General features: G+C 47.7%; 7 protein-coding genes across 7 annotated transcripts; all 7 read left to right on the plus strand.

Moving 5' to 3' along the window:
* Positions 1-30: 30 nt before the first annotated feature.
* N7517_004381 (MSF1 domain protein) lies at positions 31-819 on the plus strand (the record flags this gene model as incomplete). The annotated part of the gene is made up of 1 exon (XM_056722111.1): positions 31-819. One exon carries the CDS (start codon positions 31-33, stop codon positions 817-819), a length of 789 nt encoding a protein of 262 aa, XP_056578361.1.
* Positions 820-3371: 2552 nt separating this feature from the next.
* N7517_004382 (uncharacterized protein) lies at positions 3372-4193 on the plus strand (the record flags this gene model as incomplete). Its single annotated transcript, XM_056722112.1, has 2 exons — positions 3372-3894; positions 3943-4193. The coding sequence occupies 2 exons, from the start codon at positions 3372-3374 to the stop codon at positions 4191-4193; spliced, it is 774 nt and encodes a 257-aa protein (XP_056578362.1).
* A 357-nt stretch (positions 4194-4550) lies between these two features.
* N7517_004383 (uncharacterized protein) lies at positions 4551-5000 on the plus strand (the record flags this gene model as incomplete). Its single annotated transcript, XM_056722113.1, has 1 exon — positions 4551-5000. One exon carries the CDS (start codon positions 4551-4553, stop codon positions 4998-5000), a length of 450 nt encoding a protein of 149 aa, XP_056578363.1.
* A 315-nt stretch (positions 5001-5315) lies between these two features.
* On the plus strand, positions 5316-7684 carry N7517_004384 (PPN1 endopolyphosphatase family protein; the record flags this gene model as incomplete). Its single annotated transcript, XM_056722114.1, has 4 exons — positions 5316-5584; positions 5646-6820; positions 6868-7597; positions 7648-7684. Coding segments are annotated over 4 exons (2211 nt in total), but the record flags the coding sequence as incomplete, so codon positions are not given.
* Positions 7685-8419: 735 nt separating this feature from the next.
* N7517_004385 (MARVEL domain-containing protein) lies at positions 8420-9071 on the plus strand (the record flags this gene model as incomplete). Its single annotated transcript, XM_056722115.1, has 3 exons — positions 8420-8461; positions 8515-8781; positions 8859-9071. 3 exons carry the CDS (start codon positions 8420-8422, stop codon positions 9069-9071), a joined length of 522 nt encoding a protein of 173 aa, XP_056578365.1.
* Positions 9072-10414: 1343 nt separating this feature from the next.
* N7517_004386 (AP-1 complex subunit sigma) lies at positions 10415-11223 on the plus strand (the record flags this gene model as incomplete). Its single annotated transcript, XM_056722116.1, has 5 exons — positions 10415-10425; positions 10475-10508; positions 10568-10685; positions 10758-11032; positions 11191-11223. 5 exons carry the CDS (start codon positions 10415-10417, stop codon positions 11221-11223), a joined length of 471 nt encoding a protein of 156 aa, XP_056578366.1.
* A 574-nt stretch (positions 11224-11797) lies between these two features.
* On the plus strand, positions 11798-12851 carry N7517_004387 (RNA polymerase III-inhibiting protein MAF1; the record flags this gene model as incomplete). The annotated part of the gene is made up of 2 exons (XM_056722117.1): positions 11798-11803; positions 11865-12851. The coding sequence occupies 2 exons, from the start codon at positions 11798-11800 to the stop codon at positions 12849-12851; spliced, it is 993 nt and encodes a 330-aa protein (XP_056578367.1).
* Positions 12852-13040: the final 189 nt, after the last annotated feature.

A 13040-nucleotide genomic window follows, 5' to 3' on the forward strand; every position in this document is an offset into this window, starting at 1 on the left:
ATCGATCTATATGAATTACCGAATGCCATCATGAAGTTTTTCGAAAATAATTTCACCTACGATTACTCATTTCCCGCCGTCTCCCTCGCCTATTTCCTCCGCTACCCCAACCCTTATTCTCGCCATGTCCTGACAACCGATGTCATCGACAGATACGTTGACCCCGAGACTGAGCGTCTTCACACCATCCGGTTACACCTCAAAAAGTCTAAGGTCCCATCTGGAATCCTAAAGCTCCTACCAAAAGGCATGGGAGGCTCGGACAGTTCCGGTCAGAGCTACATCCTTGAGAAGACCATTGTTGATGTCAAGGAGGGGTGGATGGAGACTGAGTCCCGCAACATGGAGTGGACGGGCATCCTGAGCGTTGTTGAGAAGCAATGCTATAAGCGGCTTCCCTCCGAGGAAAACCGCCTAGCTCTCGATGGTCTGGCCGTCGACAAAAATTCCGAACAGACGAGTGTCAAGACTACGGTTACCTTCCGCTCCCGAATCGGACAGGGCAAGCTGCTTGGGAAGAAAAAGCACGACACTGGTGACCATGAAGACGAAGAGCCTCGCAAAGGATTCTTCTCGTCCCTTTCCACTGCCGGCATTCAGCGGACCATTGAGCTCATTGGTGTGAGTCGAACTAAGGAGGCCGTATTGAAGAGCAAGCAGGGCATGAACATTGTCCTCGAGCGCCTGCGCAGTGGCGGTGTTGTCGGTGTCCTAGAAGGCATGCGCCAAGACCGAGAAGCAGCTTTCGGACCTGACGGCCCGTGGAAGCGTGTCTGGCTGCAGGGCAAGGACCGTTCTATTGAAAACGACAAGTCGTGATTGACATCCATTTTTGTTTTGGATTGTCTTGTTTTTGTTTGGGTTATTTACCCATCATTGCATTCTGATTTCAAGCGTGGAGTTCTGGCGTGGGGATATGATTGAAACTCTCCCACAAATCTTTTCTGATTGTTGATATTCGAAATTGTATAGGTCTATCTGTTTGCTTGAGGCAAAGCCTCTGGGATGTACATGTATATTAAGGAGCACGTTTAACGCTCATTTGAAGGTTCATTGTACAATATGCATCAATTTTCTATCCTTGTCTTCTGGGCAGCTCTGGGTGGGGGTTTCCATCACTACTGTCTGGTCTATATTCTATGGAGCTGAACGAAACTGTATCCTCTTAAACCAAGGTGCTTCAGGTGCAGACGACTAGTGATTGGGTATATCATCAAGTCTCATAATCATTTCCGAGGCGTCGACAATATCTTCTTTCGCTGGGCGCATTGTGTGATAGCCCATCCAACAACATCATCTTGACTCACTTTGGTACCTGATACCAATCAGAAGCAAAAACGAGCGTTGAAGTATATCTATGTTTCCCGACAACTAGCTTTCCCACTCGTAACAGCGGACCGTTATTAAGGTTTCACAAGCATGGAGCTGGCCCACAAGTTGGAGACTACCAACACCACCACAAACAATGGCCTCACCTTCAGCGACTTGGTTTTCCTCGTCCCTCTGCCTACTGCTAACGATGACCTTGAGACCACCGCCAACAAGCTGCAGACCATTGCAAATGTCGTCACCAACGGCGGCTAGCTGGAGATGAATGTATGGCCTGCCCAAATCCCCCGTAAGCACGACCCAGAGACCGTGGTGAATGGCTGCTCAAGCAGTTCCAAGCATGGAAATCCGAGCCATTGTTCCCCATATTTGACTGGACTTGTTACCTTTTCCCCCGCGACAGCCGATTCACGTACGAACGGTGCACCAATGCCACGAATATCATTTGAAACCACTAAGGCGCCACCGGCAACGCCGGCAATTCCGCATTGACATGAAACATGCCACATCTCTTGTCTGTTGTAAGGGCCATCGACACAATACTCGGCTTCGCCTGCAAATGAATGACCTATACCCTGTGGCTGATCCGATAATAGCCTAACACGCGAGAGGGGGCACATTCCGCAGACCTGCTCCCTCTATCATTGAATCGCAGGCTGTGGTGCGAAAACGTGTAAATAACATTTCGCAATCGTAACATGATCATGAACCGCCAATATTAGCTCACGATTGCTTTTCGGTTCTCATCTTTGAGTTCGACTTAATATTGTTGGGAGCCCTAGGAAGTTTCGTTCTTATTTTACATAATTACCCCAAAATATGAAATCATGTTGCCTTTGTTTTTGGGTATTCTGCGGTAACTTTTTGGTATATTCTTTGCATTTAAGATGCCCAAGAAGACTATATAGGTCGGGTTCAGGCCGGGGGGGATGCCCAGCCCTGGAGGTGTATTCGAGGACTACATGTGCATACCAAAATTTTAGGTAGGTAGCCCGACATTCCAGTCCATTAATTTTGTTTTCCTCAGGATTTCATCCAAGGGAGTCTACTCCGTAGGTAACTGTGAAATAATACCGGATGGAATAAGTGGATTTGTCTTGCGATACACATAATTGCACGCTAACGGGCAGCCGAATCAGCCAAGACTCCTTGGCTGAAAACACGCGAACCCGACCGACCACCAATAAGAGTGTGTGTCTTAGACCCTACAAACCAGATGACGCAGTTAGATTCTCCGAGTATTTCTGGTCGGTTTTTCTTACGTCAGAGGAGCTATTACATCTCAGGCCTATCGGACAGGCAAGGATAGCAAGTGTTGCACGCTATTATTAGCTATTATTGGTTGTTATTATTGGCTATTAAGAATGTACCCAAGGAATGATGAGGTCATGCAAATCTTTGATCTGAGGAAGATCTGACCTTAATTAAAAGAGAAAGGATATACATCATACCAATAGGCAGTACGGAGTACATACTAAATTCAGCATATAAGTGGTTGGACCCTGCTTGACCCTTTTGACTGATCGTCGTCAGTAATTTCCTTTTTTGGTTTAGCAAATTGGGGCATTTTGGTTTAGCGGAAAATAATATTCCAATCAAGGGGGTACCTGAAAGGGACTTGCCTCTTTTATTACTCCACTACCATGCATCAAGTACCTCTCAGGTACCCAGCAGGTACCCGAGTTTCCCAGGAATGTTCGAACGCAATTTAAATACAATACTTTCCTTTATTTGTATATTGTACTTTGTATTTGTATTGTATTTCTCTTGGCATTTTTCCTTTTTCCAAGGTTCAGAAGCTTTCCTTACACACTTCTGTTGACACTAAACCTCATTCCCTTAAGACCCTAAGTATTGCGGGGACCTGTTTCCCTGGCTTTCGCTTTGACAGCCTTTTTTTATCAGTTAATCTCCCTTTTTTTCTTGTTACCTCCTTTCCCCGTAATGAACTTGCAATACATCTGCTTTCGATTACCCTGACTCTTGAGGGCCTCCGTGGTCACTCTCGCTGGACATAACCTCCCCTGGATATGGCTTTCAAAATGAACGGGTTTCTAACCCTGTTGATATTGCTCCAAACTGTATCGGCTCAGTTCTGCTCGTTCTGGAATAACGGATGCATCGACTCGCTCGCTCAGACTGCAATTCGCTTCGACCTCAACCCTCTCTTCCCGGACCCTGTCACGCTCTACTACGGCTTCGATGCCAGTTCCTCCGGCAAAGGCGAAGGCCCCATGACCAAGACGGCGTTTTGGTTGGGATATCAAAATAAGAATATCAATATAAATGCTGTCGACTCGAATCGCACCTCTGAAATCGGTCTCAGGATTGGCAATTTGACTGGTACCCCTTCCGGGGCGAACAATGGATGCGATGGGATTTGGGGGGATGATTGTTCCCGTGATCTTAAGAGTGCCCTACAGAATGGCATATATCGTCTTGCTGTGTCGGGCGAGTACTATTCCAAGCCTCTCGAGGTAGTTCTCAACAAGATGTTGATGAAGCCGCCGTCGCTGCCTGGGTGCCCGCCGCCCACTCTTGACGTCGCGTCTATTCCAGTCCAAGGTATGTCGATTATTTTTCTTTCCTAGCTTAATGTTCTGACCTTTCTAGACTTCGCCAGGGAACGTGTCCCCGATCAGAACGTCACCATCATGCCACCTGGCTCGGGCGCTTGGCCTTGGCAGGTCTGGTATCTTGATAACATGAACGCCCACAACCAAGCTTCCCAAGTGGCAGTGGCCATCATCAGTCGCGCCCCTTCCTACAATAGCATACCACCGGACGGCCCAGATGATATCATGGTTGAACTTGTCTGTGTGCAGGCCCCTTCTACTGGATCTTCCAAGAGCTCTCACGACTAAACTGGGCCGTAGAGGTCGGTCTTCAGATCGTCCTTGGGTTCTTTTTTTCTTAACTATCTGGGTGGTGGGTGCGATACATTACGCCCTGTGGCCTCTGGCGCTTCTTGGTACTTGCAGTTTTCGTCTACGTGCCAAGCCATGGTGACACCCCATCGCGGGAACATGCCGAGTCTGAGCAAGATCCCAGGGTACCCATTTTCTTTGGTACAGGTGCATTCCACTGGGTTAAAACGGCAAAATATATCAGCACGCCAATCTTCGTCTCTGTGCCCGCAACCCCATCCTCGTCACTTTCAATACTTGGCAAGTTTCAGATGAAACTTGTACAAAGTTGATTGCTTCCATGCCCACGAAGAAATGTGGACGTCCAATATATATGTTGTGCAGCGACATGGCAATACATTTGATACTTGTCGCTCGCTTCTTGGAATCCACCAAATAACTTCTCACCACCGCCGAATCGAGTATGTCGCCTCCGACATTCAAAAAGTCGGCAAGCTGAATAGGGTTCGAATTCCCCAGCCTCCGGAATTCCAAGGCACCAGCCTGCTCACTTCACAGCACGCGGCCCGTTTGACCCCCAAGTTTCGCAATCCCACGGCATCTCTCCGGGTCTCACTCAGATCCCGCTTATCACTCACCTTGTGCATTCTCTGCCTTCTCCCGATGCTCCTTGGGAAGGCTAAGCAGGGTATTGTTCCTGTGCAGGATGCCCAACACGAGCGTGAGCAGATCGCCCCCGTCTCTTCGAGCCAGTCACACTATTACCGCCCTCCCGCCCGGACACACCAGGAATGCGCCGTCTAAAAGTTGACATGTTTCCCCATCACCCGCTGTGAATGGGGTAGTCAATACGGTTTTGGTGTGTGCGTCTTCTGTCGTGTGGTCCTGTACCACATGGCCATGCAGAACAGCGTTGAAAGTTAAGCCTTCTCAGGAAACTAAATGTGCATTTTGACTAGGCTTGTGTAATTCGGAAATGTGATACCATTGTTTTTTAAGTATCAAAATCAGAGGTCTCTAAGAGACTATTTCAATGAAGATATGCTAGATACTAAGCCACTCGAGCTCAAAATAACATGATTGTTCTAAGCTGGGTTGTCAACATCACTTTCTACTCAGATATACCTTCTGTGCCATGTGCATCGTACCTGCATCAAGTCTTTAAAGCTTCATTGTTTTTGCTCCTTTCCTTTCTCCATCTTCTCTCCGTTCTCTTCAGTTTTATCTCAATCGCCTGCACCAATGGGGCACTCGGGTTTATTCAAGATGCAAGCCCTCCTGGTCCTCCTGGGGACTACAAATCTAATCTTGAATCTTGCCTTTGCTGCCTCGCTCCCAAGAGACTCGTCCTATGTGGCTGCTGCTGGGTTTCCGACCTCTGCATTCTCGTATGATTACTGTTGACATTCCGGTGACTCGAGTAGAAAGGTCTGCTAATGTCAATGGCAGATCCTACTACTTTTCCCCAGCCCAGCCAACCAAACAACCCCAGCCAATCCTTTATGACCCCGTGTTGGACCTCACCTTCCCTTACGAGTTGACGGATCCCGACAATATCCCGGACAATCAGGATGAGGTCTACTTCCCTGTGCCGCGAACTCATATGCCTGCCAAAAAGAGGTATAAGCTGGTTCAGGAAGCAGTATCCAATGTGACCAACATCATCAAGTCAAATTGCTCCGAAGATGATTGCACCAAATGCAAGAACGCCCTAGCCGCAGCGAAGCCTGCAGCATTGCATGCCCCAGCTTGGGTTCCCAATGCCATGGTCAACCTGTGCAAGGCCTTTCGCTTCCACGCCAATGAGACATGCGAGCAAGAATTTGCTACGAACACCTTCGGTGCTATCTGGACTCAAGTGCTGGCATACGCTGATGTAGAAGGGTTGGATGGTCAATACATCTGCCATTCTCTCGGCAGCAAGTATTGCAGCGCGCCAAAGACCAACCCGCTCGACACGACCAATATTTTCCCCAAGCCCAAACCTGCAGATGTCCGAGTCCCCGAAGCAAGTGGGGAGCGAGTCAAGGTACTACATCTGTCAGACTTTCATCTCGATGCCCGGTATGCTGTCAGTTCCGAAGCAAACTGCACGTCTAGCCTCTGCTGTCGGAGTGACAACTCCAACGACATTTCCGAAGACAAGCCACTGCTTTCCGCCTCCGCGTATGGGTCTTTCCTATGCGATACCCCATATGACTTGGGTCTCGCTGCTTTACAAGCTGTTGGCCCTTTGACTGGAACTGGTAAAGGGGAAAACGACGAGCACTTTGCATGGACGCTCTATACGGGCGATCTGGTATCGCATGATCCGGCATCCCAGATATCCAAAGCGTTGACTCAGTATACAGAGACCAGCATTTATGGCATGTTTAAACACTATCTCTCTGGCCCTGTCTTTGCGGCACTTGGGAATCATGACACCAGTCCTGCAAACATCGATTCTCCTCATAATCTCCCTGGACGTCTGGGGGAACAGCAAAGCTGGAATTATGAGCACCTGGCTGGACTGTGGCGCCATGAAGGATGGATTAGTCGTAAGACCGCCGATGAAGCGAGAACACATTATGGTGGTTACTCTGTTGAGACACGCTACGGACTGCGCATCATTGCTTTCAACACCGGTATGTTATCATCACTTCATTTGGGGGTTGTCCACTCACTCTTTTAGACTTGTGGTACCGACACAACATCTTGACCTTCATCAACACCACTGACCCCGATAATTCTGGGATATTCTCCTGGATGATCGAGGAATTGCAAAAGGCGGAGGATGCCGGTGAGCGTGTCTGGATAATCGGCCACGTCCTCAGTGGCTGGGACGGGACAAATGCACTCCCAAACCCGACCGATCTATTTTACCAGATCGTGGACCGCTACTCGCCCCATGTCATTGCCAACATCTTCTTCGGGCATACCCACGAGGATGAATTCATGATTTACTATGCCAACAACGGGACTGTGCAGGATGCAGACAACGCCCTCACCACCGGCTGGATCATGCCCAGCATAACCCCTCTGACAAACCTGAACAGTGGCTTCCGTCTGTACGAAGTCGACACGGGCGACTTCAACATCTACGAAGCATACACCTTCTACAGCAATGTATCAAACTACCCAACTCTTGAGTACACGGGTCCGACATTTGAGATTGAATATTCCACCCGCGATGCATATGGCCTTGCAGCTGGGTGGGACGACGATGCGCCGTTGAACGCGACCTTTTGGCACCGGGTTACCGAAAGCATGGAGAAGGACGTGGAGCTTGTTGGTCTGCATAATACTTACCAGGGGAAGCGGAGTGTCAAGAGTCCCAATTGTACTACAGCCGCGTGCCAGAAAGCCAAGATCTGCTACATGCGCAGTGGTAGTGTTGCATTGGGTAGCCAGTGTCCTCAAGGGTGAGTCATGTATGAGTGGATCTGGAATATATAAATGCTGACCTCTCTAGATATGGATCCGTGCAAAGCGCCTTCAAGGAAAACTAGTAATCGAAACGGTGATCGAGCATGGTTACACTCCAATTGAAAGCCATTTTTATTTATGCTAGCAGATAATATGCGTAGGATTCATTCAAATGGGAAGCCCCTTGAAGGACGTATCTAGTGTTGGAATATAAAGCAAAAATGGCAATCCCCATCAACCATAACTTAGCATGTAGTGCTAATAACGCCAAAGTCGAGGGTTACCCCTTGGATCCAAATTTTTTTGGGTCATTTAATTTTAATATTGTATATATAAAGCTTCTTTTTTTATATATACGGATTGGATTTAAATCATTTTTATCAAGTCACTAAATATTGGTATAAAGCTGCGTTAAATGCAATGGGAAACCCAGAAATGATACTAAACATGCAATGGATGTATCTAATTCACTGGAATGTTGAAAGTGGGGGGAGTCAAGAAGAAAAAACTCAGTCAATAACTCATCATTAACCAAAGTGCAACCTTCATGATTTCATCTTCAACATACTAGAGCTGTTACATCCACTTGAGTCCAATAAGGCCGCTCATTCCCGGATGCATGACGTAGAGCCGACTTTTAGCTTTGGGGGATTTTGCTTCTGTCATCACCAAAGCTCCGGAGCATCCGATTTATAACCTCGTCGCTTTCCCATAGCTCTTGTACACTGTTGAATTCTATAAGTTGTTCTTTACCGCATCGCATTCTATACCCCTACAGCCTCGCCATCTACCCAAAATCTAATCTAAAATCTACAAAAATGGGTCTTAGAGGTGTGCAGCTTGGTCTCAGAGCCTGGGAGGTATGTTCGCACTAGAGAGCTATGTGTCGCACGTTTAATAACCAAACTCGCAGTTCATATGGTCCCTGCTCATCATGGCCCTCATCGGTAATATGATCGCCGAGGCCTTCGCCGGGAACCCTGGGACCGTAAACTACGCGATCTACACATCGGTCTTCTCAATGTTCACGTTGTTCTACCTGGTCCCGGCCTCGTTCAACCTTGACTGGGCCCTCCACCCCATCATCATGATCGTCCTCGACGTGCTGAACTGCATTTTCTTCTTCTGCGCTGCCATCGCCCTCGCTGCGAAGCTCGAGTGTCACTCTTGCAGCAACACGGTAAGTTGAACTTGAATACAGGATCGCAGATCGCAGTGAATATGTAATAGAGTGGATTGACGCTGACCCCTCTACAGGATTACCTCAATAGGAATGAGATCACCAATGGCTCAAACAACAAGGAAAAGCGCTGCCGTGAGGCCCAGGCCTCTGTTGCTTTCCTCTGGTTCGGCTGGGCGTGCTACATGGCCTCCGTCATTGTCTCTCTGTTCATGTCCCGCTCCGCTACCCCCTCGCGCAGCCGCCGTGCTAACAGCAGCCGCCGGGCCCCCGCCATGGCCCAGGTTTAAATATGCCTTTGTCATGGAAGACGGGGGCACTTGGTGTAGGCTGAGCCTTGAGCTTGGTTGTCGCTCTCGTCTGTGGCGATTATGTACTACCTGGTAATTTGGGATCCCATTGGATCATGGTTATGATTATGATTCTAGCTCTGGTTCTGATTAATGGCGTTGAGGGGATGATGTCGGTATACGGTTAAGATGTTTGTACGATCTACGATCTTAGAGCTTTAGAGCTCGGTCTTGGTTTTGATGCCTTCCATGGTCTCATGCCTGCAACGATTCGACAAAAACGATGCCTCTTTTTGTCTCTGCTCGATCATGAGAGAGATGCTCTGATGCTCTGATACTTTATGTGGTATTCATTAATATTATTTGTTTTGGTCAATCGCCTTCGGCTTTTGGCGTTGACTATTATTTTGACTTTTACGATTCCTAGAGTGTTGCTGCCACTACTGTATATCTCTTTAAGTTAATATTATTATTTAATTCTAAACATTTGCTTCACTTCACAATTTCCTGGAACTTAGACACTCTTACTATGTTTCTGGCTTGATGGGTCCAGTACAAAACAGTGTAAACTCTGTTCTTGATGTTGCCCCATACAACTTCGATGTTTATAGATCACCAGCGAGCCTGTCAGGACAAACCAGTATATCGCTTCAAGCAATTAACAATATTGTATCTAGCTGCATATTCCTTTCCCTTCTCCATTGTTCTTCTCATCCCATTACCTTTTCGGCTGTTTGAACCCACAGGGTACCCGACGATTCCAGATTACCTTAATCTGTACTGCCCTGGGGTCGCCGACGCCATTTCTAAACTAAAGCTGTAGGCATCTATTTTAAAAACTCCTTAATATCACTGTGGGCAAAAGAAGGATACCCTGCGAATTGAAATCTCAAATTCTTCACTATGTATATATCTTCAGAGCATTCTGTATATATATACTAAGCATACACGTCGGTAATCAACCAAAAAAAACAGTTCCGACCGTAGAATTATATTGTTTTTATCATGTTAAGGCTCTAAATACGTGCATGAGGCTCTGGTGCTAGTTTTAAGATTCCTGCATATATAGATGGTTCCACCTGGGCAGAGAGCTGTAGATGGTACAAAGTACCCCGTCATGGAGGTTGACTCATTCAAGGCCCCGTGCGCAAAACACAACCTGGGATAAAAGAACTTCAGAAAAAACACATATCTGGAATCAACTCCATATATTGAATCTCCACGTTTATATGTTAAGCTAGGGCTTAGCGGGGCAAAACTCCCCTCCGCTCCACCCAAAGAATTTCTCCAGAGCTTCCGCCCTGACACTTTTCTCCATCCCTTTATTTCACATCTCCATCAATATGCCTGTCCAGTAAGTCTGTGTTACGATCCCGTATTTGCAATTACTGACCCTCCGGTAGCTATTTGATTCTGCTCTCTCGACAGGGCAAAGTGGTATGCCTCATCCAACTACGTAACACCTGTCCGAAGCCCAACTGACAACATCTCTCTAGCGTCTCGCCAAGTGGTTCACCACCCTCTCTCCCAAGGAGAAAGCCAAGATCATCAAGGATGTAACTCAACTGGTGCTGTCCCGCCGGACGCGGATGTGCAATTTCCTGGAATACAAAGGTGGCTTTCTATCCCCGTATCCCCGCATGACCCCCTTTCGCCAGGAATTGGGACTAACAGAGATTGTACTAGATTCCAAAGTCGTCTACCGTCGCTACGCTTCTCTCTTCTTCATCGCTGGCTGTGCCTCGACCGATAATGAACTGATCACTCTCGAGATTGTGCATCGCTACGTCGAGCAGATGGACAAATACTACGGCAATGTCTGCGAGCTAGACATCATCTTCAACTTCCAGAAAGCATACTTTATTCTCGATGAGTTATTGATTGCGGGGGAAATGCAAGAGACCAGCAAGAAGAATGTTCTTCGCTGTATCAGCCAGCAGGACAGTTTGGAAGATATGGAGGTAAGTTTTACATTTCTTTTCCATTATATTGTTTGGGCACTTTCAAAGAGACAAAATCTCCAAAAGAGGTGTTACATGGCTATATTTGGAGTCCCTTTGATCCACCCCTTTTTTCCAAGCCATGGCCAAGATTCAGCCAGGCTAATTATATCCCCCAGGTTGAGGAAGATGTGGTCACCAAGATCATGTAAAGCAAGCGGGCTTGCTCTTTTTATCGGCGTACATAGGAGTCACCATACTAATCAATACAACTTTGTTCAGGAGACAGAAGATATCACACGCAATTTGGATCGAGTTGGGTTGTGACTAAAAGCTCTTCCATGGTTTGACTGCTCGTGAGGTCAGTGCGGGTTCTCACTGGACCACGCTTTCCACACGTGACTAATACCGGAAACTCCCCTCTCATTCCCCCCCCCCCCAAGGACCATCCCTCTTGCCTCATTTTCATCTTCTTTGTATATTTCTCTCTCATTTGACATTTGTGTTGCTATAAGAACTGCAATCTCCCTATAGTTCGTGTTGACGTTGACCCCCTTATCTCAGTCCTGTTCGCGGTCGACATCATCGCATCTCCACCTATCCGGGTCAATCACCCGATTAGACACCGCTTTATCTCGTTCATCTCCCTCCATCTCTCTCTCTTTTCTCTTTCTCTATAGAAGAGAGATTCGAGTCTATCTCTTTCGCATCGCAGACCGTGCCACGTCATCTCAGCGTGCTTATCGGCTTATCTCGGGAACTCCACTACCCCAGTTTAACCTCACGATGAAGGTAAAGTCGCAAACCCCCGACATGTCTTTTGATCGGTTTACTAACCCTCCCTATGATATAGTTTCTTCCCCTTCCAGATTTTGAGGACGTAACAAGTTCTCTCAATTTTGATACGACTGACTGTCACATCGTCGGCGGTTGTGATATTTACACGACCAAGGCAGCACGCTCCGATCGGAAACTCTACAATCATATTGAGCAGTCGCTTGAGGCTCAATATGAATCGGTTCTTCGATTTTCGGCATCCCTATCGCCCCCAAATGCACATGATGCTGCGGAGACCCTCAATCTATCGCGATCTAGCCCGTTCGGACCCCTGAGCGAGCATTCGAGCCGACGGACCTTTGCCTATTTGATCGCCACTCTGAATGCAAGTCATCCGGATTATGACTTCTCGCACGTTCTGCGTCCCACTGATTTCCGACGCGAGCGGAATCTGAAGCGCGTGATGAACACAGTTGATTCAACGCTGCTCAACCTGCGACCGCGCGAGAATACCAACTTGTCTCCTGCATCCCCTGCGACGCTTTCTGGATCATACACAGCAGGATCATCTTCTGCGTGGGGCCCGCGGGTATGGAAAACGATAGATGAACACATGTCGCTCAAGGAGTGTTCGATTTACTCATATTCGCCAGAGGAGGACCCGTCCGATGCCGACGATGGGGCTATCTGGAGTCTACATTTCTTTTTCTTCAATCCGATTCGCAAGCGCGTCTGTTACATCTTCTTGCGTGCGATTCCCATACTCAGCCACACCCCAGACGAGATGGCAACTACGCCTACTGGGAAGCGGAACTACGACGACGGATACCTCACGCCGGACCTCAGCTCCAGCAAGCGTGCTAAGTTCTGGTTCGGAGAACGCGCCAGATCGACTCTTGTCGCTAGCGATAGTGATGATGAGATGGATCGTCCTTCAAAGACAATTCGGACTACCGCGGACGACTATGACACTTATGTGATCAGTGACGACGACGATTTGCCAATCAGGCGCCGCGGAGTCCGGGCGATGAGTGAGGAAATTGCGGACTCGATGGAAGTCTAAGATATACCAAATGATTTGGCTTGTGTGCTTTTGGTTTTTTGTTCGTTTCTTGTCTGTATTCTTTTGGTCCCGTTGATCGGGTATGATCTTTCTAGCTGGTGTTGGATTATTGTTTTTTTTTTTTTTTGACAGGCGCAATCAACTTGCATGGTTTTTCGTTCACGAGGGGCGTTATTGAACGGAGAATAA

Source organism: Penicillium concentricum (genome assembly GCF_028827145.1).
Source record: "Penicillium concentricum strain IBT 3081 chromosome Unknown utg000002l_segment0_segment0, whole genome shotgun sequence".
In the NCBI taxonomy this organism is placed as follows: domain Eukaryota; kingdom Fungi; phylum Ascomycota; class Eurotiomycetes; order Eurotiales; family Aspergillaceae; genus Penicillium; species Penicillium concentricum.